We start from the raw sequence: 24,362 nt of genomic DNA, 5'->3' as shown, positions 1-24,362 counted from the left end.
AATTCAATTTGGTGTGTTTGGCCAAAACATTGGGATTCATGAGGATGTGTACATTTATGAAACAATAAAACACTGATGTAGTGTTATTGAATATGGTTTATATTCAAATATTTTCACAATTTGGTTTGTTCAATTAAGCATATTTAACCTATTCTACCACTTTAACTTTCAACAAATACTTATTGCCGAGGAAGGTTGCTTTAATTTAAATTGTTATTTTGAGTGAATAACTAGAATAACTTTAAAAACAACTACATATTCAGAAGTTGAGACAGCTCAAATAATGCATTACAGCTGGTTGCTTGGTCTTTTTAAGTTAACTCATCTTTTTATTTTTTCACAGTTTAGTGCCAAAACAGTATTTAGGTTGTGGTACCCTATAATAAACATGGACATGGGCTACAAAATGGGCTTTAGTTTCCAAAAATAATACCAGAAAAGCCATTATTGCTGCAGATGTCTTTCATTTTCTCATGAATATGCAGTTTGATAATATAGTTCAATTTATGGACCGCATTAAGTGCTTCCAGCTCGAACTGAATAAGCTGTGTAGCGGTTACATGCTTTCATGCTGCTCTTCCAATTTCATTTTTCTCATTTAAATGAGCCCCAGGAATTATATACATTTACAATTTAAAAAGTTTATTTATTTTCTTGCAATATTGCTCTTTCTCATTTCGGCGTTGTAGTTGGCTGTTGCTTAGAAATGCAGAGTTTTGCATATCTCTTGATAATAAGGATATTGCCTGTTATTGCCTGTGCATCTTGTGAATGAACCGTTTTAAAGCATGGGGGGAAAATAATGATGTTTGTCTTGTTTTGCAATACATCGTCTTTAATTAAAGGCAGGATTCGCATTCTTAGCTAATGTGCTACTGTAGTGTATCCTTATTTATTCACATACACTAATTACTTAAATTATTTTCATAAAGGCCCTTTAATATTTTCATGATTTTGTATGTGGGAATGTACTGTATTTGACCTTGGTTGTGTCAAGCTAGAAAATAAATGACTGCATTTATTTCAAGAGCTTCCAGTGATAGATGAAAGAAAAAAAAAACATTTTATATACAGTATATATATATATATATATATGTGTGTGTGTGTGTGTGCGCGACCAATATCACCATAGCAACTATTGCTATCCACCATATTATCAGACTTTTGCTCATTTTAAAATAGATTAATGATTGTTCTGTATGTTGGAAATGTTGAATACAGAATGTAAAAAAATAAATAAACTAAATTTACAGTATTTTTTTCCTGTGGCACTTAGAAAGTGACAAAAGAATCTAGAGATGATATTCTCTATTTTTTTTATTATTTTATTTTGTTAAATACATTAAAACAACAAAATGCAACATAAAGTATAATCATGCAGTCCAAATATTAGAACATGTACACTACACTACTATATAGTTACACTTCACTACTATATGTCAAGGTAAAATATAAAATATTTTTGAAAAATATTTAAAAGTACAAAATATCTTTGAAAGAAGTATCTTATGTTCATCAAGGCTACATTTATTTCATAAAAATACAGTAAAAACTATAATATTGTGAAATATTATTACAATTTAAAATAACTGTAATTTTATTTGAACATATTTTAAAATGTAATTTATTCCTGTGATGCATAGCTGAATTTTCAGCATCATTACTCCAGCCTTCAGTGTCCCATGATCCTTCAGAATTCACTGTAATATGCTGATTTGATGCTCAATTTCGGATGATTATAACTGTTAAAAAACGTGAGGACAGTGTTGGACTGTGAAAGGCTTTTGTAGTTCACAGTAATATTAATACCAATTGCTTATTAAAAAAAATAAAAATAAAATACTAATAATAATTTTATCACTTTATAAACAACCCCCCCCCCCCCCAAAAAAAAAACAAACAAACATCCTGTAAAGTGAGTATCAGCAAAGGGTCGAACAGACATGCCAGAATAGAAAACACTTTGATATTTCCAAATGTATCTGATGACAGAGTGACAGCTGGCCAGAAGAGGTCAGAAGCATGTGCATCTCTCTGTTGATAGAGCAAAGACACACTTCACTCTTCTGGAAATGGAGCTTGTTTGTGGAAATAAATCAGTACTCAGTCAGTAGAAATTCCATTAGCAATCATTAGTCTCATTCAAGGATGGTGACATGTGGCCAAAGACGTACGTCATTTCACTTGAGCATTAATGAATTCCATTAAGATCTCGCATGTGAAAGGCCGGAGGCACAGAACGGATGTGTTTTATGGCACACACATACCCAATCAGAATGTTTTAAATGAACATTTGCATCAAAATAAATCACTGTGCAATTAATTACTGCTTGCTTTACAATTTGTGGCAAAGAATCTGTGAAATTATACATAGAAATGTCTGTGAAGATAAGAAATTGAGGTCTATACGCAGCACTTTCCATTTGCATCATTATTGGAATGTTTCAGATTCAAAACAAGTTAAGGTCTATTGACAGGATCTGTGGCACTTTGTTGATTAACACAGAGTGCAGTCTCTTTGTTCGGAAAAACACGCATAAATTGTGTGATGTACGACATTCTGTAGGGTATTTTGTAATTTTTATTACAAAGATACTTAATTATTTTATCCAAAAGTTTTAAATCATTCTTATAACTTTTAAAAAGTTAATACACTTCCATTATTAGTGTCCATACTATGGTGGCTCAGTAGTGCACAACACAACAAAATCCTTGTTTCCAAGGATTTTACTTCCTTCTGTTTTTTGTGTCTTGTTTCCATTGTGTTGTGTCTTGTTTCAATTTGTGTTGTGGCTTGTTTCCATTTGTGTTGTGGCTTGTTTCCATTTGTGTTGTGGCTTGTTTGCATTGTGTTGTGCTAATTTTGTGTTGTGGCTTGTTTGCATTGTGTTGTGGCTTGTTTGCATTGTGTTGTGGCTTGTTTCCATTTGTGTTGTGGCTTGTTTCCATTTGTGTTGTGGCTTGTTTGCATTGTGTTGTGCTAATTTTGTGTTGTGGCTTGTTTCCATTTGTGTTTTGGCTTGTTTCCATTGTGTTGTGGCTTGTTTCCATTGTGTTGTGGCTTGTTTCTATTTGTGTTGTGGCTTGTTTCCATTTGTGTTGTGGCTTGTTTCCATTGTGTTGTGGCTTGTTTATATTGTGTTGTGGCTTGTTTCCATTGTGTTGTGGCTTGTTTCCATTTGTGTTGTGGCTTGTTTCCATTGTGTTGTGGCTTGTTTATATTGTGTTGTGGCTTGTTTCCATTGTGTTGTGGCTTGTTTCTATTTGTGTTGTGGCTTGTTTCCATTTGTGTTGTGGCTTGTTTCCATTGTGTTGTGGCTTGTTTCTATTTGTGTTGTGGCTTGTTTCCATTTGTGTTGTGGCTTGTTTCCATTGTGTTGTGGCTTGTTTATATTGTGTTGTGGCTTGTTTGCATTGTGTTGTGGCTTGTTTCCATTTGTGTTGTGGCTTGTTTGCATTGTGTTGTGGCTTGTTTCCATTTGTGTTGTGGCTTGTTTGCATTTGTGTTGTGGCTTGTTTGCATTTGTGTTGTGGCTTGTTTCCATTTGTGTTGTGGCTGGTTTCCATTTGTGTTGTGGCTTGTTTCCATTGTGTTGTGGCTTGTTTGCATTGTGTTGTGGCTTGTTTGCATTGTGTTGTGGCTTGTTTCCATTTGTGTTGTGGCTTGTTTGCATTGTGTTGTGCTAATTTTGTGTTGTGGCTTATTTACATTTGTGTTTTGGCTTGTTTCCATTGTGTTGTGGCTTGTTTGCATTGTGTTGTGGCTTGTTTCCATTGTGTTGTGGCTTGTTTCCATTTGTGTTGTGGCTTGTTTGCATTGTGTTGTGGCTTGTTTCCATTGTGTTGTGGCTTGTTTCCATTTGTGTTGTGGCTTGTTTCCATTTGTGTTGTGGCTTGTTTCCATTGTGTTGTGGCTTGTTTGCATTGTGTTGTGGCTTGTTTCCATTGTGTTGTGGCTTGTTTGCATTGTGTTGTGGCTTGTTTCCATTGTGTTGTGGCTTGTTTCCATTTGTGTTGTGGCTTGTTTCCATTGTGTTGTGGCTTGTTTCCATTGTGTTGTGGCTTGTTTGCATTGTGTTGTGGCTTGTTTCCATTTGTGTTGTGGCTTGTTTGCATTGTGTTGTGCTAATTTTGTGTTGTGGCTTATTTACATTTGTGTTTTGGCTTGTTTCCATTGTGTTGTGGCTTGTTTGCATTGTGTTGTGGCTTGTTTCCATTTGTGTTGTGGCTTGTTTCCATTGTGTTGTGGCTTGTTTCCATTTGTGTTGTGGCTTGTTTCCATTTGTGTTGTGGCTTGTTTCCATTGTGTTGTGGCTTGTTTCCATTGTGTTGTGGCTTTTTTGCATTGTGTTGTGGCTTGTTTCCATTGTGTTGTGGCTTTTTTGCATTGTGTTGTGGCTTGTTTCCATTGTGTTGCGGCTTGTTTCCAGTTGTGTTGTGGCTTGTTTGCATTGTGTTGTGGCTTGTTTCCATTTGTGTTGTGGCTTGTTTCCATTGTGTTGTGGCTTGTTTGCATTGTGTTGTGGCTTATTTGCATTGTGTTGTGGCTTGTTTCCATTTATGTTGTGCTAATTTTTAGTTGTGGCTCGTTTCCATTTGTGTTGTGGCTTAATTCTATTGTGTTGTGGCTTGTTTCCAATGTGTTGTGCTAATTTTGTGTTCTGGCTTGCTTCCATTTGTGTTGTGGCTTGTTTCTTTTTGTGCCGTGACTTGTTTCCATTGTATTGTGCTGATTTCATTGTGTTGTGGCTTGTTTCCATTGTGTTGTGCTAATTTTGTTGCATTGTGGCTTGTTTTCATCGTGTTGTGCTAGTTTCATTGTGTTGTGGCTTGGTTCTGTTGTGTTGCGACTTGTTTCCATTGTGTGATTTTGTTGTATTGTGCACTACAGGGCCACACTACCATACACATATTTTGCAAAAGTTTCTGTGTTTACCATCGACTGACAGACCGGTAATAATTTTCTATGGTAATCAACATCTTGTCACAAATAAATCTTAATTTGTTTGGAACTGATATATTTCCTCAAAAGTATGTACTGCATTCTAAATAGAGATGACACCTGCGATACTATCTTTACGCGCTGTACATAATCGCTGTCATCTCCACACACTCATTTCGCAGCTCATGTTCACTGCACTCCCAGTAGAATATGGTGTGGGTGGCATAAAATATGATTAGGTTTTAAAAACAAATTACAGTTGCTAATTATTAAAATCAATTCCCTCATGGGAGAGCAGTCTATGGAAAACTGACCTAAGACAAATAGTTAGAACACATCGAGGTGGAACATTCAGCACAGAGACTGCAGTGAAAGAGACGATCAAGCTGAAAAATCAATGGTTCACAAAACAAAAACAGGACAGAAACTGCACATACAAAACAAAACATGTTTTCAAAAGGCATACCATGCATAGACTGATGACTTATAATATATTTTTTTTATGTCAGCAATTCGACAGTCACTGCTGCAACTCGGTTCTAGTGAGCTTAACAGGAACCTGAAGCTTTGTGTTTATGCCTTTTCAGATGTTCTACAAGGACACTGAGCTATCTTCTCAATATACAAGAGTCAGACTTGAAAATAAGCCCCCCCCCAATATGATGTTTTATCAGAAATGTGAAAGTTTTTTATATTTTTTGTGCTTTTGCTCAAATCTTTTCTGATCAATGGCATAATGAATTGAATATACAGTTATATATATACAGTAATATTTAATATACATATATAGATATATATTAGGGCTGGGCAAGTTAACGCGTTATTATCGCATTAACGCATTAATTGATTAACGCCGACAATTATTTTATCGTGCATTAACACAGTTTTTTATTATTACGAAAGTCCGTTACTCACTGGCTCTGAATACACATACAGACAAATCACAGGTCACAGAATGCAACGAGCTCGTAATCATGACTTTATAAGTTGGAAATAGGAAGTTTCCGATAGGACATGAAGACAGCAGAGAAGCGCTCTCGCTCAACAGAGTGAAGTGAATCATTTTGTTAGCTTTGTGGTTTGTTATTTTGAGTCGTATGGGACGCTGTAAACACCACCCTCTCACAATATATTGCTATACAGATCTATCGCTTTTGCCGCTCTGAAATATTCACGAAATCATGCAGCACGAATCAGAAGATCTGCACTCTGGTGCGGTTAGCACTCACACGCACTGATCTATATAGAACTGAACTGCGCTCTTGCCCTTCTCTTCCAAACAAGCCAGGGACTGCTAAACGGAACGATCACACTCCGGCACGGTTAAGATTGTCTAGTGTGAGCACACTCTAACTATTCTCCCGCATCCCGCACACATGAATCTCTACCCGCACATCAAGTGTTGTCCCGCGCCGCACTCTGCTGCGATGGGGCCCATAATCGTGCAGGTCTCTAATAGGATGGTGCCTGTTATAATGTTATGATCGAGGCTCTAGACTGTGAGAATAACTTGTTTTTCTATAACAAACCATAAAATATTTTCTATAAAAACGTTAATATCCTGGCAGTGACAAATAGCTTGTTTTATATTTAATTTAATTACGTTAATGTTGTGAGTTGAGACTTAGGCTACAATAAATATGTTAACTGCTACTATGTAAAAGGAAAACTGCTGTAAAAAGCGTTCGCAAACAAAATGTTATTACACTTTTGTTCATATAGCAGTAGGCCTACTTTTAAATGAAATAAAGTGGACAATATACTACTTTTGAGTGCATAAAAATGTGATTAATTGCGATTAATCATAGTCAATAATGTGATAATAATCGATATTAAAAATTGTAATCGTTGCCCAGCACTAATATACATATAAAGATCTAGAGATCTATCCTTGTGCCATTGACCATTATGTAATATAAACAGTATTTCTAACTCTTCTAGATTCTTCTTAACCATAATAAGATTCATTTCCTTTCACTGACGACAGTAAGCGGGCCAAAGGTTTAAGCATCCCTCATGTGAATGACAGCACCATAGAGCACCATGACATTTCACAAAGATCAGCAGTGCTCCCATGCAAGGCAATGGCTCCCAGCTCATGCTATGGAGGAGGTTAATTGGCATAACCCGTCACCCCACTCCACAAGCCACATTACAGCACCCTGTCTCGCAATGATGATGTCAGCACTCCAGCAAAAAAAATATTTACCTGTGGTTGTACCTGGGAAATCTTTAGCTGTTGCCATGGACGCAGACAGAAAGGGGCAGTAAGGGAAGACAAGGGTGAGGACATCACAAGGGGAGAGAAGAAAAAAAAAAACTGGCCACAAAACTCAAAACCATTAATGAAGACACCAACTGACTGCATTAACCTGCAGTCAGAATGATGGAACATGAATGACTGGGACGACATGATGGTTTCAAGTTCAAGTTCAGTGTACAAACATACACATCCTGCAAAACATTTCCATTTGGACATATTGAGAATAATACATCCCCGCTAATCTCCGATATCTACTACATCCTAATGGTTAGAGAGTCGGACTCCCAATCGAAATGTTGTGGGTTCGAGTCCCGGGCCGGCAGGAATTGTGGGTGGGGGAAGTGCATGTACAGTTCTCTCTCCACCTTCAATACCACGACTTAGGTGCCCTTGAGCAAGACACCGAACCCCCAACTGCTCCCCGGGCGCCGCAGCATAAATGGCTGCCCACTGCTCCGGGTGTGTGTTCACAGTGTGTGTGTGTGTTCACTGCTCTGTGTGTGTGCACTTCGGATGGGTTAAATGCAGAGCACAAATTCTGAGTATGGGTCACCATACTTGGCTGAATGTCACTTCACTATCCCGCTGCACTGCTCTGTAATGATGCTACTTATCATTTAAATCGCTCCGTATTTCAAGCCAGTGAAGCTGAAGATATTTTTACTATATTAATGCCAGTTTAGTCATTTGAGTTACTAGCCTCTTTATCTTATGCAGATTGAGAGAACCAGCATGACAAATTGGGACACTAGGTCTCATTCAGTGTGCGTACTTGAAATTGTGTGTGTGAAATCTGTATATGAATGTTTTCACAAACAAATCATGGTTCATCAATACATTTTGTACTCAAATTTATTCTGAATTTATGATTTTTTTTTAACTGTAATAATAAAAATGCATAAAAAAAGGATCGTCAATTAAATAAATAAATAAATAAATGATTGTCCATTTTTTTAAGAAAAAAAAAATTATATTAAGATTTACTTGGTCACACCACTTGATATTCGATTTAGAAAATTACCTAAAAGTTTTTAAACTGGCATAAATTTGCACAAAAATATATACTAACTAACTAACTAGCTAACTAACTCTTGTCCATTGTACGTGTAAGACAATTATTTTCTTGGTTACACCACTTGACATTTGGCAAAAATGCTTTTCATTTTATAAAATTTTATTGTTTGTATTTTTAACAACATTTATTGAGTTTTCTCCTATGATAGTATATCCTTGACCCTTTCACAATATGAAATTTGAGATCCCAAAGTCGGTCATTACTGACTGTTCCCTCCTTCAAAATTCATTAATATAATAACCATTTCATGCGTCCTGCAATTATTAGTAAACAAGACCTGATGTCTTAGTGATGACTTGCAGTGTCTATGGACATTTTTAAAGGTACACAATGTCAGTGTTGCTTGTCCCCATGTGCTTGTTTGTCCACACTGGAGTATTACATCTGCCCTTCGATTTACTGAAACAGAGCAGATGTCTGATTAGAAATGCCTTTTATCTCTCACCTCTTTGACAGCCTGACAACCAGAATTTCATCTTTGGCTAGCTTTTTTCCCCTCAACACAAAAACCAAAAACCTTTTAGTCCAATATGCACAATGAGGAAAAAAAGAATGTCTGATGTAAAAAGGTGGAGGTGACGTTAAGTGGCAGCGAGAGAGATGGAGAAAGACAGAGATGGGAAGATCAACATTCGTGCTGTAGTTCAAACGCAGCGTGACTGTTCCCGCCTCATTTCTGCTGCAGGCTGAGTGTGTTTACCACAGGGTTTCCGATCTGGGTGAATCTCACAAACCTGTCAAGAGCATGTCTAGGCCACGTTTCACTTCAAATTCAAAATATATACAAAACTACATTTTGATTAAAGAAAATTACGTTTTTAGTGTTGTTGATGGGGATTTTGCCAATAATGCTACCACAAGCTACTAGCGTTATTATTATTTGTTTAAGTATATATATATATATATATATATATATAGGTGCATCTATATAAATTAGAATGTCATGGAAAAATTAATTTATTTCAGTAATTCAACTCAAATTGTGAAACTTGTGTATTAAATAAATTCAGTGCACACAGACTGAAGTCTTTGGTTCTTTTAATTGGGATGATTTTGGCTCACATTTAACAAAAACCCACCAATTCCCTATGTCAACAAATTAGAATATGTTGACATGCTAATCAGCTAATCAACTCAAAACACCTGCAAAGGTTTCCTGAGCCTTCAAAATGGTCTCTCAGTTTGGTTCACTAGGCTACACAATCGTGGGGAAGACTGCTGATCTGTGTATTCATCTTTCACAAGGAGGGTTAGCCACAAACATTCATTGCCAAAGAAGCTGGCTGTTCACAGAGTGCTGTATCCAAGCATGTTAACAAAAAGTTGAGTGGAAGAAAAAGATGCACAACCAACTGAGAGAACCGCAACCTTATGAGGATTGTCAAGCAAAATCTATTTAAGAATTTGAGTGAACTTCTCAAGGAATGCACTGAGGCTGGGGTCAAGGCATCAAGAGCCACCACACACAGACGTGTCAAGGAATTTGCTGAACCACAGATAATGTCAGAGGCGTCTTACCTGGGCTAAGAAGAAGAAGAACTGGACTGTTGTCCAGTGGCTCAAAGTAATCTTTTCAGATTAGAGCAAGTTTTGTATTTCATTTGGAAACCAAGGTCCTGGAGTCTGGAGGAAGGGTGGAGAAGCTCATAGCCCTAGTTGCTTGAAGTCCAGTGTTAAGTTTCCACAGTCTGTGATGATTTGGGGAGCAAGGTCATCTGCTGGTGTTGGTCCATTGTGTTTTTTGAAAACCAAAGTCACTGCACTGGTTTACCTATATATTTTGGAGCACTTCATGCTTCCTTCTACTGGCCAGCTTTTTGAAGATGCTGATTTCATTTTCCAGCAGGATTTGGCACCAGCCCACACTTCCAAAAGCACCAAAAGTTGGTTAAATGACCATGGTGTTGGTGTGCTTGACTGGTCAGCAAACTCACCAGACCTGAACCCCATAGAGAATCTGTGGGGTATTGTCAAGAGAAAAATGATAAACAAGACACCAAAAAATGCAGATGAGCTGCAGGCCACTGTCAAAGAAACCTGGGCTTCCATAGCACCTCAGCAGTGCCACAAACTGATCACCTCCATGCCACGCTGAATTGAGGCAGTATTTAAAGCAAAAGGAGCCTCTAACAAGTATTTAGTACATTTACAATAAATAAACATACTTTCCAGAAGGCCAACCATTCACATTTTTTTTTGTATTGGTCTTTTGAAGTATTCTTATTTGTTGAGATGTTAATTGTGAGCCCAAATCATCACAATTAAAAGAACCAAAGACTTAAACTACTTCAGTCTGTGTGCATTGAATATATATATATATATATATATATATATATATATATATATATATATATATGTGTGTGTGAAGGTTTGTCAAGTTTCGGACAATCGTTAAAAAATTCTTTAGGGTTGAAACAAGACCTGGATATGTTTTTGTGCAATTCTCCCATCAGCCCTGTTATACACATCACCTTGCCCAAAACAGCTTTATTTACATGTTTATTTTCAGTTTTTCTTGTTGGTCAAGGCTTCCCTTTTGGTTCCCTAATATTTAATGCTTAACTTCTAGATCAGAAACGTGAGTGTTTGCTCGTTTCCTCTGCTTGGACTTCAAACGCGAGCTGTTTTGATCAGTCTTTGCCTCCTGCGCCCTTTCTTTACTCTTCTCCAAAACTGATTACCGATACATAATTAGCCATTTTAAATAAGACCTAAGACTGGAGAGGAGGAAAAAGTTAAAAGAAGCATAAATACAACTCAGCATTTTCAAGCTATTTGGCAAGGATTTCGTTTAGGATCAAATTGCCTCACAAGTGCCTCTGGAAGCATTTCATCTCCAGCAGCAGGGCGTGCTTCATAAAACACGTCAATTTTATGGATGTTTGCATGCTTTTCCAAGCAAGTAAACGAAACTCTTTTTCATCTGTTCTCATGGTTTTAATTGAGAGGGGGTTGGGATTGAACACATGCTGATTATATGAAGCAAGCAATAAATATTTTACATTTCCAAGCAAGCACCGGATTAAACCCACGAGACGTAAATGCTGATGCTCATTTAAAAGTCAGAGGAGAACTCGGGGCTCCGAGTAGCCAGAAGGAGTCTCGTCTGCTCAGACCTACTGCTGGGTACAATTAGACTATACATTACACTTGCAGGAGAGATGTCACAGGTCTCTCAGCAGCTCAATAACACTCACATAGGAGCGTGCAGACCAATACTTGGATTTTCCCATCCAGCGGAGCAATCGGATTGGTCATGGATGCTGCTGTTTTCTAGGCTCATGCTTGTCTTTCTGCAAACTCTCTGCTGCTCCAGGCTTGACTTCTGAGGTTTCGCTTTTGTCTTTATGGGCTTTTTAAACTTTGATTAATACAATAGCAGAGTGGAGAGAGTGGAATGTAAGGGGGAAACCTGTGAGTGCATGGCTCTATGAGTTATATTGTTACTACCTATGCCAGCACAACTCTAATGAATACACTATAGCAGTGGTTTTCAACCTGTGGTCCGCGTGGTATTCCGGTGGTATTGCAGGTGGGCCGCCAATTATTTTCTGTTCATTTCCAGTCCATTCTAGGGCTGTGCGATTAACAGAAATCATCATAAAATCACGATTTGAGCGTGCGCGATTTCTAAATCGCTTTATAGCACAATTTTCCGCGGCCCTGACCTCCCGTAGTATGCTGTCCAATCCAATCAGAAAGCATTGCGCCTAGCGCGAGAACAGAACCGACTGGGCATATGCCTTTAACTCCAGGTTTACACACTGTCTGTGATGCGCCTTTTTTCCGAGCCCATGTTAACGGATCAGAGCGTTCACACTGCACGCGGTAAAAGGCTAGAAATAAAAACGTGCGAAAATAATTAATATCTAACACATGAGCATAGAGAGAATTGTGAGTGCACAGGACGCAGTTTAAGTGAGAGGAGACATGTTTTAAGTGTGCACACTCTCTCCGCGCAGAGCAGCGGATCTGTATCTGAGCAAGCACGTCTGGTTTTGTGACAGAGCAAAGGAAATCTGCGTGCGAACAGAGAGATTCGCGCTCGTGCATTATTTTAATGTGCTTTCGCATTATATTTATGCGCTCTCGCTGCTGACCGCATACATATACTGTATAAACACTGCAAACACCTGAGGCACCACTACAATTAATGAGCTCTATGAACAATGCATGGCAAAAAAAGAAAAAAAAAGTCCCTGTACACAGGATTTTTTTTTTTGCCATAAGTCTATATATTTTGTTAGGCCTAAATAAATCTTTAGGCCTACTGTAGTGATAATTTTGACTTATGTCTGTTCTAGAGACGTTACAACTTTTTGATAAAGCTCTAATTGGTTTTCTTTTGGAAATATGTTTCAAATTAATCCTGAATGCATTTATGACTGTAAAAGCATATCGGTATGTGTCACAATCGCAAAATTTATCATAGAAATTGCGATAAGTTTTTTTTTTTTTTCTCCATATCGCACAGCCCTAGTTCATTCAATAAATACAGTTAACAATCTAGCTTCTGAGTACTAAGTTATTAACCCAACAATAGCGGGGTCAGTTCATTTTTTTGATGTGGGCCGCGCAAACATATGTGTGTGGTTGTGTGGGCCGCGAGTTGAAAAAGGTTGGGAACCACTGCACTATAGAGCTACCCATATACAGTATAGTGGTCTCCAGTGACTACAATATATATATATATATATATATATATATATATATATATATATATATATATATATATATATATATATATATATATATACAGTTGTGCTCATACTCCCCAGGTCTTAATGCATTGTGTTACTTGAGCATCAGTATGTTTTCACCTTATATAATAGTTATGTATGAGTCCCCCAGTGGTCCTCCATGTGAAAATATAATATGGATCTCAAAATCATACAGTCACTGTTGGAAAGGGTTCAAATAGGCAGAAAATGTTGGAAAACTAAAGAATGTGCAGGAGCTGGAGGATTTTTCTGAAGAACAGCAGGCAGTTGAACTGCTAAGGACAAACAAGGGACTCATAAACAACTATCACAAAACAGAAAGACAGTCGTGGATCATCCAGGAAACAACACAAAATATTAAGATTCATGGGTGTGTGTGTGTATATATATATATATATATATATATATATATATATATATATATATATATATATATATATATATATATATATATATATATATATATACTGTACTACATGTGCTGTAGCATAGTCAACACATCAAAATGTGTGTACTTTATTAATAAACCATGACAACAAATTTAAAGTAATTATCTAAAATGAACTTTAAAATTTTTCATAATATTACAAATTGCAGTTTTTATAACTGTACTTAAGTGTCTTAAGAAACATACACTAAGTACATTTAAGTATGTATTAAGGAGGGTGGTGTTGGCGAAGTGGATAAGACACATGCCTTTGGTGTGAGAGACCCGGGTTCGAATCCACTGTGAGACACCAATGTGTCCCTGAGCAAGACATTTAACCCCTAGTTGCTCCAGAGGCGTGCGACCTCTGACATATATAGCAATTGTAAGTTGCTTTGGATAAAAGCGTCAGATAAATGTAAGTAGCCTTTTAATTTCATTAATGTTATATTATCTGCAAGTGCACATTCAGTAGAATTAAGCACACTTTATTTTCACAAGGGTTAGTTCTATCTACACATATATATATATATATATATATATATATATATATATTATTTATTTATTTATAATAGTTCAGTTGAATCAGAACCGGAATCATTAAATTCCTTATGATACCCATTTCTAAGGATAAGACACGGAAAACAAAACTGAGTAATGTTACACATCACAGCCCGATTTGCCATCCTATTGAACATATTACTAACATAACACAATTTGCCATCCTACTTTGTTTTTTTTGCCTCTTCTAAACACCAGACATTCCCATTTCTTTCTGTCCCTGCAAAAAAAAAAGTGTACCTACCAGCAGACACATTAATACATGGGAATTAATATGGTAACTGGAGATGAATTGGGAGTGCGTGATTTCAAATGACATTTATTGCCACTCGGCAGTCATACCATTAGCAAATTAGGTTCATTCGAGAGCCGAGTTGGACAACTCATCCTGAAAGGAAGGGCTTAATAAATATCACTCGGGTGAAGTAAGACATCTAGATGAATTAGAAGGTAATGAGTCATGTGAATGAGATTCTCCCTCTCTTTTTCTCTCTACACCTGCCTGTCACTCGCTTCCTCTCGTCTCTTTAACCTGAGGGTCGAGGTTTGAATGGTTAGTTTTTGCTATAGTAAATATTGCAACAAAAAGTGTTCATTTCAGTCGAAGACTATTCAAAAGTAGTTAAAGTGTCACTATTATACTGTTATGCTAACAGATAACTCTCTGTAACCTGATTCATTCGAAGAGCTTCTACATGAGTCTTTCTTTTGTGTGTCTGTTTGTCTTGTAAAATTTTTCCAAATAAATCTGGGGTAAAGGAAATGCATGGAGAGCTTTGGGCTCGACTTTCAAAAGGCATCTGTTCATAAAGGCCCCTCCTGTTGAGACAAATCCCTTGTCTTTGTTTTTAGTACAACAAATGTGTACCTTCCAAATGATTTCAAAGATTGCTGTTTGGGCCTATTAAAAAGCGTTGCTACAAATCCATCTCTGTCCCAAGCGTTCTCTATCTTTCTTCCAATTTTAGCTTGACAAATGTTATCTGCATTAGCAGTGGACCCTTAATTGTGTGTTCTTCTCTTGCTTTACTTCCTGTTTTGAAGAACCAACTTATCATTTCTGGCTCTGGCTCATTTTGGTGGCAAATACTGCAGCCACCAGCAGTTTCTGCTGTATACCCTCAAACACACAAACCCCTGATAAACTAAGGCCATGAAGAGTTTACTGAGTGCGTATGTGTGTTTTGATGCGTATTACAATGGATATTAACAAACTTTCACAAATAAACTAAATAATGAGAACATATGAGAATATAAATAAATAATCTCATGGATTTATTGCCCTCCAGAGGTTATGATGATCCAGAAGTACTTACCGTACACATACAGTGTAAATTCATCCCTGTTGGTGCCGAGGTGGTTGCTGGCCTCACAGCGATATGTGCCGTTGTCTGTTTTGTTCAGTGTGGTTATGATTAGATCTCTACCCTCCACAATCATTCGTTCAACATCAGGAAGCTCACCTCCATCTTTTGTCCAAAAAACTGGCTCAGGCCTGAAAATGAAAGAGTAATATAGCTTGATGTCTCAGAAAATTCAAAAACTCTGAAAACACTGGTATGTCTGTACATAAGAAGGTTCACAAACCTGTGATTTTTTTATGCATAGAAATGTAATTTAATTACATTTTACTGGGTCATTTTAAGTTTTATTTTGTGTTCATACATGCTACTGCAAAAAACTATAGAATTTAACAAAGGATTCACGCATTCCCAAAACTGCAGGGAAGCTGTTATTTTATTAAAATATTATATTAAAATATTGAAATTGGCATGCAGTGCCAGGAAACGTCTCCGTTTACGCATGTAACGCATGGTTCCCCAGAGGGAATGAGATGCTGTGGCCCCTAGTGGGCACATTGGGGAATGCAGCCTGCATGACTGGTGTCTGAAGCATATGTGAAACAACTCCAATCTATTGGCCCACTTGGCCCATGCTGTCATAGGCGGGATGCCTGGAAGTATAAAAGGCCACCTGCTGAATATGTCATCCTCTTTAGTTGTCTGAAGGAGACATAGACAGGCCGAATGTGTGGCAAGGGGGCGCAGCGTCTCGTTTACTCTCGGGGAACCATGGTTACATGCGTAACCTGAGACGTTTCCCTTTTAGGAAACTCAACACTGCACCCCCTAAGGGGCACATTGGGGAACAAAATCCAAACACTGTGCCGAGGTGCATGCCTGTACACCTGGTGGGAGAGCTCCAAGGAAGCAACAGACATAAACAAAACCTTTCCTCAGAAAGGGGCCATGCCACTGACAACACAGGCCACTCATGCAACTTTACAGAAATGGGGGAACCACCCTCAGGTAGCTTTACTAAAGCCCCTTTCACACTGCCATTCCGGCAAATACACGGGCAAAGTGTTACGGCAATTGTTCCCGGGTTGCTAGATTTTGCACTTTCACACTGCCAGTGATTACCCAGGATATGTGCATGCTTTCACACACAACCCGTAAAGATCCCGTAACGACACCTGACATCAGGGCGTGACGTGTAATGTACAAGTCGAAAACGCTAGGCACGTTATACTTTCACTGAAGCAAGCGAACGATCTCGGCGTCAGCGCGGAAAGTGAGGAACTAACTGATCTCTGCTTCATTATAGTTTGCACATATTTATTCGTCGCAAACGTTGATCTTCCTTCAAAACAGCCGGTAAAAGAGTCGCGTGATAACGCGCATCATCACTTCGACACGGCATTAGATCTTGCTTTTGTTCACACAGCGCTCGTCCCGGGTTGAACCCGGCAATGTTACTAGGTCCCTGACCCGGGTTCAATGCCGGAATCAATCCCGGGACGTGTTTGCTTTCACACAGAAGGCGACCCGGCAATGTTCCGGCAATTTGCCAGGTCCGACGTGCAGTGTGAAAGGGGCTTAAGAAGGACCCTAAACCGTGTCAGTCCCAAGTAAACAATTAACAGCTAGCCTAGATAGCTTTCCCGCAGAGCTGCCCAGACCACAGCGAGTGGGCTATCTACTTACTACCCCAGCAGGGGAGATAACACTGTCTAGGCAAGGGCTCAAAGAGACCGCTACTTAAAAACCCTAGGAAGAGGACCAGTCACTGAGCTAGCACAGATATCTTCAGATTGGTATGCACCTAGAAAGGGTTACCAGAAGGGGGACCTACTGAAACTACCCAGACCACAAAGAGTGGGCTGTCTACTTACGACCCAAAGAGGGGAGACAGCACTGTCTAGGTAAGGGGGTCGATCACTGAGCTAGCACACAGCTATCTTCAGATAGCTAGGCTCTAGGAAAGGGGCCAACTCCACGAGAGGGCTCACTGCAATTACAGTAGAATACAGCTAGCCAGAAATGGCTGAAAGCCAAAAACAATGGCTGGAATATAACCACCCTCAGAAGGCTATATTAAGGAGGTCCCCCAATCCGTGTCAGTCTCACAGTAGGCTAGCAAAAGCATTGTGCTATTGACTAAGATCTCACAAGAGGGAGATCCACACCATCAGTAAATGATTCACTAAAGAGCAAACACAAACATCATAGTCCGAGATCAAGTCTGATGTAAGCAATAGCCATAGCACCAGAGGTCTGGACTCAGCTATCCTCAAATAGCAATTCTCTCAGATAAGGCTGAAGATTGCCCAGGCCACGGAAGTGGGCCATCTATTTAAAACCCCGAAGGGGAGACAGACAGCACAGTCCAGGCAAGGGGCTCGCAGAGACCAAAATCTAAAAACCCTAAAAGGGAAGCGGTCTCCACGCTGGAACACAGCTATCCTCGAGTAGCAGACTCCTAAACAAAGGCTTCAGCACTTACTCGAAAACTTGTGCCAAGGGGAACCCAACCTAGTTATTAGAATCTAGGCTAGAATATAGCTGCCCTCAGACCGCCATATTCCAGAGCAAAAATATATTCCTCATAACCACTCTAGGTGCTAAAAATCCTGGGAGAGAAACCTCGCAAGCCTCTCTTTCTGCAGAATATTTACATATATTCAGTGAGACTCTCCACAGAAAATAACATGCATATTAGAGAGGCATGGCTGAGCTGAATATAGCTCCACCCACGATCTCGCAGGATCAGGGCTAAAAAGACTCCGTGCTCAGACTTCATCGTCATAACAACCCAACAATATCTGTGGCATCTGACAACCCATATAGAGAGGGTGTACAGATGCCGCAGATCAAAACGATGACCGTGAGGTGAGATAAACTGTGCCACAGAAATGATGGAACCGGGCCCCAAAACACAGTCACTCTGCTCCATATCCCTTTGGGAATAGGAACAAACATGAGCGGAGCTTGGACATTGTGACTTATCACAATGAATGCGTAACTCTGAACGCATGTGCTCTTTGCTGAGACAAACGCAAAAGCAGAACATGCCCTTAAGTGTTAGAATTCAAACACAGAGGAACACATTTCCTAAGGCGTTGCTCGATTTGAGCACTATGCTCGGGATCTGATAACCCAAAAAAGGGCATCTCAACCCTGTCAATCCTGCGATCTGGGTCTCTGCCGTGCCTCGGCAACAGCAGGACCAAAAACATGAGATGCAAACACTTGTCATTCATCTCTCGAGAAGAGAGACAGACGCGAATGGAGCTTCTCATTGGATAACACTCACAACTCAAGGGCTCTGAATGCATAAGCTCCTGACTAAAACAGATGACAGATAGATTGTGCGCATCCTCAAGTGCCAGAAACCTCTGGAACGGAGACACACACTTCCACACTGCTCACCTGGTCTATAACACGCAATAGATTGGCGTTGTTTCATACTTGCTTCAGACACCGGTCATGCAGGCTGCATTGATTCCCCAATGTGTCAAGCTTTTTTTGAACACAAGAACACATCTAATATAAATGCCCCCTGTTGTACTGCCATTGTAAATATATGGAACAAAAACAAAGATTTTGTTGAACCTAATCCTTTAATCTGTTTAGGGAATAGGTTTAGTAGGCTGGTGCTAGAAAAGATTTGGCTCTCATTTTGTTATCATTTCTGTTCAAGGAACTTTTTATGGTTTTGTTCTCTACCTCTGGAAGGCCACTCTAAAAGAGTTGTCTCTAGACGATTATATGACTCACCAAATCCCTCCCAAATTTCACAATCTGATTTAGTATTATTGCTTTTTGTTCTCAGCATGCAGATAAGGGCTGCCTTTAAATGTGATGATTCTGCAACTTCAACTTCATAAGACAAACCATATTCAAACAATGTTCACGTAAGTGATTAAAAGAAAGCTGCACTCACAGTGGGTTGCCTTTGGATACACACTCCAGTTTGAAGTATTGTCCTTCCTGAGGTACTATTACTGAGCGCACAATCTGTACCTGAGGAGGATCTGGATTGAGAACAAAAAAACACAAAATAAAAAAAGCAAACCAAAGACAAACAAAACAAAGAATAAAAAAATAAAAATAAATAAATAAAAAAGTAAAACACAACCCCCCAAAAAACAAAAAGAAACAAACACAAAAGACAAGAAAAAAAATCACACAAAATGAAACAAAAGGCAAAACGAAATAACCAAAACATTAAAAAAAACACCAAACCGCAAAAAAAAAAAAAAAAAAAAAATGCGAAACATAACAAAAACACAAAAATCACGAAGCAATACAAAAACACAAAATAAAACAAAATCACAAAACAACCAAAGTAAAACAAAAACACAAAATTTAAACAAAAAGTCAAACAAAAACAAAACAACCAAAGCAAAACAATAACACAAAATGACCAAAACATAACAAAACACAAAATAAAACAAAAAACAAAGTAAAATAAAATAAAAACACAAAACAACCAAACCACAAAATGTTAAAAATGTATGCAGAAAAGGAATCTTCATTGTAAAAATGATATCCACATAGAATGAAACATTGTAAGCTACTAGCATTTTGTATCACACCACATCTACTTTCTGGACAAAAATAGCTTGTTAATAGAAATGTTTTACTATTTTTTAAAATTGTAACTTAGCTACTGTTACACTACTGCAAAACATTACTAAATTGTGGTTACTGTACACACAACCCTGTCTCTGCTGCTTTTTAAACTACAGTAATGCTGACAGACATCCTGTTTCGGCTAATCTGAGAGGGAAAGTCTGGAGGGAAACTGATCCAAAAATATGACTTACAGTGAACCTCCAGCACTTCTGTAACCTGGTGCGGCAAAGAGCCCAGAGCTATGTGCTCCACCACACAGGTGTAGGCTGCTCCATCGTCTGTCCTGTCCACCTTGAGGTGTATGGTGCTCCTGACCATGAATGACCTCCCAGTGGCATTTACCTCCTTCTGACCTGCCAGAACACAGACACAAGAAAACCTATCAGGCTATTGTTAAACATACAGCACTGTACATAGTATGTTCCATTTATTATATTATGCATTATGATAATTAAGTGTTCTGTGGTACCCAAGACTGCAACAATATATAGATATACAGGCATGGAAGGTTTTACGGGAAATTTTTTTTTTTTTTTTCAGGAGCACATTAGTAGGTGAGGGCAGAGGGGCAGTAGCGCTAGCCACTGGGCCACCCTCCTGTGCACTCCCCTCTATTCAGCAACTCAATCAAGGACACTTATTCTGCTCCTAAACAAGTTTCTTGAATTAATCGGTTGAGTGAATAATTCAATCATTTACTACTCATTTTCTGTCTTCTTAGGATGAATTGCTTGTTGTAATATGTATTTATAAGTGACATTGGATAAAATTCTCCACTACTGAAAATTTAACTCACTCATAAAAACAATCACTTGTGTGTTCCTGAATGAATCAGTGTTTTTGAACTAATTAGTTAAGTAAATCAGTTAATGACTCTGATAAAAAAACAATAACTTCTTCCACAATCACAACAACATGAAATTCTTCTGTTTGCAGAAAAGTTTTTGTTTGCAATCACACAGACAAAGAACAGCAATCCACCAATAGAAACTATCCTAATATCCAATACAGCTCAAAACATAGTCCCTTTCGGCCTGGAATTTATTGGAAAGCCTGTGGAAATGCGAAGATCAAAACATAATTTAAAGCTTGTAAGGAATCCTTATAATGCCTGTGAGAGGAACAGCACAGAAAGTGATACAGAATCAGTAACCAGAGACAATAGCAGTTAGAGTCATGTCTGCGTGCCGTGAAAGCCCTGGATCAGTAAAACATCACCCTGAAGGATTGCCTCCAGCAAACATCTCACTACACATATACATGCATGACCTGCCCAGATAAAACATGGGAGTAACTCTCTTTCCCTTGATGCGCACACACACGTTCAGAGCATCTGTGTAGTCTTTGCTTTTGATTTTTTTTTTTTTTTTAAAAACATCAGTATAGCACTGAAGAAAAACACTAAAATGGTAAACCCATTTTACTTCTATAATATGCTCAACTGGTAAAGCATTGCGCCGGGAACACAAAGGTTGGAGGTTAAATTCCCAGGGAACACTAGTATTAATAAAATGCATTTCCTGAATGTGCTGTAAGTCACTTTGGATTTAGCACCTGTCACATGTAATGTAATGTATTTCTGAGTGAAACAGGATGATGTGAGCCGAAAAGGAAAGTCATTTCAGAGGTGAAGCAAACTATTACCTTTTGATACAAAAGATGCGTGTTGCTTGGAAATAATGCACTTCTTGTATTCACTCACAGTAAGACTACAACTATTGAAGTCAATTGTTTTCATATATATATATATATATATATATATATATATATATATATATATATATATATATATATATATAAATTAATTACATCATACAATGAATGATTAATTGACTGAATCTGTCAATAATGTGTCAATATAATTAGTAAAACTTTAGAATTTTGATTAAATTAATTTTAAATTTAATTTAATTATTTACTATTTAGGAAAGGATAATAAATAATGATTACATTACCCCAAGCTTTTGAACAGTAGTTTACATGGAACTGTATGTTACAGTGTTCAGACACACACGTTAATACCATGATACAATTTAAGTTATCGTAATGATTTGTTGGTGAGTAAAGGATGAATATTTGGTGAACTATCCCTTAGTTTTAAAGTAGTTTTAAAGTGTCTCTATAACAGAGGGACATTTGATGCCAATGATGTAGTTGTATGAAGGATGTTTATTTTGATTACTCACTCTAATGAGTGTATGTTGTTTATCTCATTCTCTCAGAAGAACTGCAGACAACTCCAATCTGCTGTTTCTCACCCTCCTCCAGAACCGACCTCTGTAACTCTTCTGGTGTGTAGGTAAAACTCTAGCAGCCAAAAGCTATTACATTTCTCAGAGACTAGCTAAAAAATATATAATGTTTTTGATTACACTTTAATGTTGCAAGTGTTGCCAAGGAGCTGCTATGTGTTACTAAGGTGTTCTAAAAGTGCTTCTTGTGCATTCCGAAGCTGTTGCTAAGGCGTTCTGAGTGTCATGACACATGGTTTCTAGGGTATTCTGAATTTTTTCTTTTCTAATTACGAATCTGATCACGAAAACTAACAGGACATCTCTACTCAATAAGCCACATGACTGAAGTTATTTGTTATTCAATATGATTAATATTTAGTTCTTAGGCGTGATGTTTGCTCAAATCCCCTACAGTAAGCATAAATATACAGTAGCTCAACTGGTAGAGCAACTGGTAGAGCAAGGTTGTGGGTTCGATTCCCCGGGAACACATGATAGGTAAAAATTGATAGCCTGAATGCACTGTAAGTCGCTTTGGATAAAAGCGTCTGCTAAATGCATACATTTAATTTAATTTAAATTTAATATAAGAATGTAGGTGTGTGCGTGTATTTACGTATGTTAGTGTTGTCTAATGAATAATCATGATTAATCACATCCAAAGTAACAGTTTTTTAATGTAATATATGAGTGTGTACTGTGTATATTTATTACATATATATATATATATATATATATATATATATATATATATATATATATATATATATATATATATATATATATGAATATATATATATGAATATAAACACATGCATGTATATATTTAAGACAAATATTTTATGTTTATGTATTAAATATATTTATATAATAATATAAAATATAAATAGTTTCAAAACATATATTGTATGTGTGTGTATTTATATTTACATAATAAATAAACAGTACACATTTTATGTAAACAAAACTTGTATTTTGAATACGATTAATTACAATTAATTGTTTGAAAGCACTAGTTTATATACATATGTATGTATAAAATGTAAATTTTGACTTCATTTTCTCACCTCTTCATTTTTCTTCTGTCAAACATTACAGATATTTTGAGAGAACTTTCAGTTTGGTGTTGTTTCGTTGCACATATAATAGAAGTTACCAGCATTTTTCAAAATATCCTTTGTGTTCTGCAGGAGAAATAATTTTTGTGTGATCTGTCCCTTAAAAAACTAATGGTGCACCCAAATTAAGTACAAATTTAGGTACACATTAACTAGTAGTTACTAAACCCCTGCTGTGAACTTTATGTCCCATTTTAAGAAAGTCTTCAGGAACGGCTGGTGCAATCCCATCCAGATGTGGCAGAACAGCATAAAAAGCAAGTGAAAGATTGGCCCAGAGGAAATTAGAGTAGTATATTTAGCACAGATCTAGATATAGTAAACTGCATCTATCCCCGTGGTAGATAAGCTCTCAGGAGGTCCTCGATTTGTGCTGAAGTTTCAAGAGTTGCAAGCACAGGCCGCACTGGAAGTTCTGTCGACGGCAGCCAGGGTATCCATTAACATGACCTGTCCACAAGGCTTCGTATCTCCCTGACCATCCTAGAAAGAGTGGTATCGCACCGTGTTACATATTCTGTTTGGGCCTGTGTGCTGGTCTCCAGAAGCACATCCAATCCGTCTCACAAGATCAGATCACAGAGCAAGATTCTTTTGAATCAGAGTGAGTGACAGGCGGTCCGACTGTGATGCTCTGTTCCCGCGTGCCACTGGCCTTTAAGTGCGGCTTGCGTGAATGCCATCTCTGAGTCTGGCCTGTCTGATGGAGTCTCAGGCCATCAATCACCAGCACCAGATCAGCCGACTGAGGCTTCTGCCTGAGATGTGCATGTCTCAGTCCTCAGAGGGGTGTCTCGGGTAACATATTGGTTAAAGTTGAACTGATGTGTTACCGTATGCTCTGCTCAGGATTGACTCAAAAACACAATTCCTTTTTAAAAAAATCTTTCCTGTCTGATAAAGTACATTGTTCGGATAAATATGTAGTCTTGTTTTGCATCATAGGTTGAGCCAGTGAAAAAAAACAAAAACAAATCTAATTTATTTATCATGTAATCAATCAAAAGATTTGGTAAAACATTTACATGAGCACAATAGATTTGCAATTAAAATATATATATTTTTTAATTAAAAAAAAACACAACAGATGTTTCTTAAGA

General features: G+C 37.8%; 1 protein-coding gene across 6 annotated transcripts in view; it reads right to left on the bottom strand.

Moving 5' to 3' along the window:
* The window catches only part of LOC132108181 (cell adhesion molecule 2-like), a 230,332-nt gene that overhangs the window by 6,145 nt on the left and 199,825 nt on the right, over positions 1 to 24,362 (bottom strand). For 3 of the 6 annotated variants that reach the window (XM_059514784.1, XM_059514789.1, XM_059514787.1), the window contains exons 6-9: positions 20,102 to 20,263; positions 19,216 to 19,306; positions 15,306 to 15,484; positions 7,152 to 7,178 (exon numbers count right to left, since the gene is read on the bottom strand). In XM_059514784.1, the coding sequence (XP_059370767.1) occupies positions 7,152 to 7,178; positions 15,306 to 15,484; positions 19,216 to 19,306; positions 20,102 to 20,263 (459 nt within the window). The remainder of the gene's footprint in view (positions 1 to 7,151; positions 7,179 to 15,305; positions 15,485 to 19,215; positions 19,307 to 20,101; positions 20,264 to 24,362) is intronic. The other 3 variants (XM_059514785.1, XM_059514790.1, XM_059514788.1) reach the window with 1 other exon arrangement.

Source organism: Carassius carassius, chromosome 28, assembly GCF_963082965.1.
Source record: "Carassius carassius chromosome 28, fCarCar2.1, whole genome shotgun sequence".
Taxonomy (NCBI): domain Eukaryota; kingdom Metazoa; phylum Chordata; class Actinopteri; order Cypriniformes; family Cyprinidae; genus Carassius; species Carassius carassius.
The sequence above is the reverse complement of the archived record's forward strand: the minus strand, read 5'-3'. Positions and strand labels throughout refer to the sequence as shown.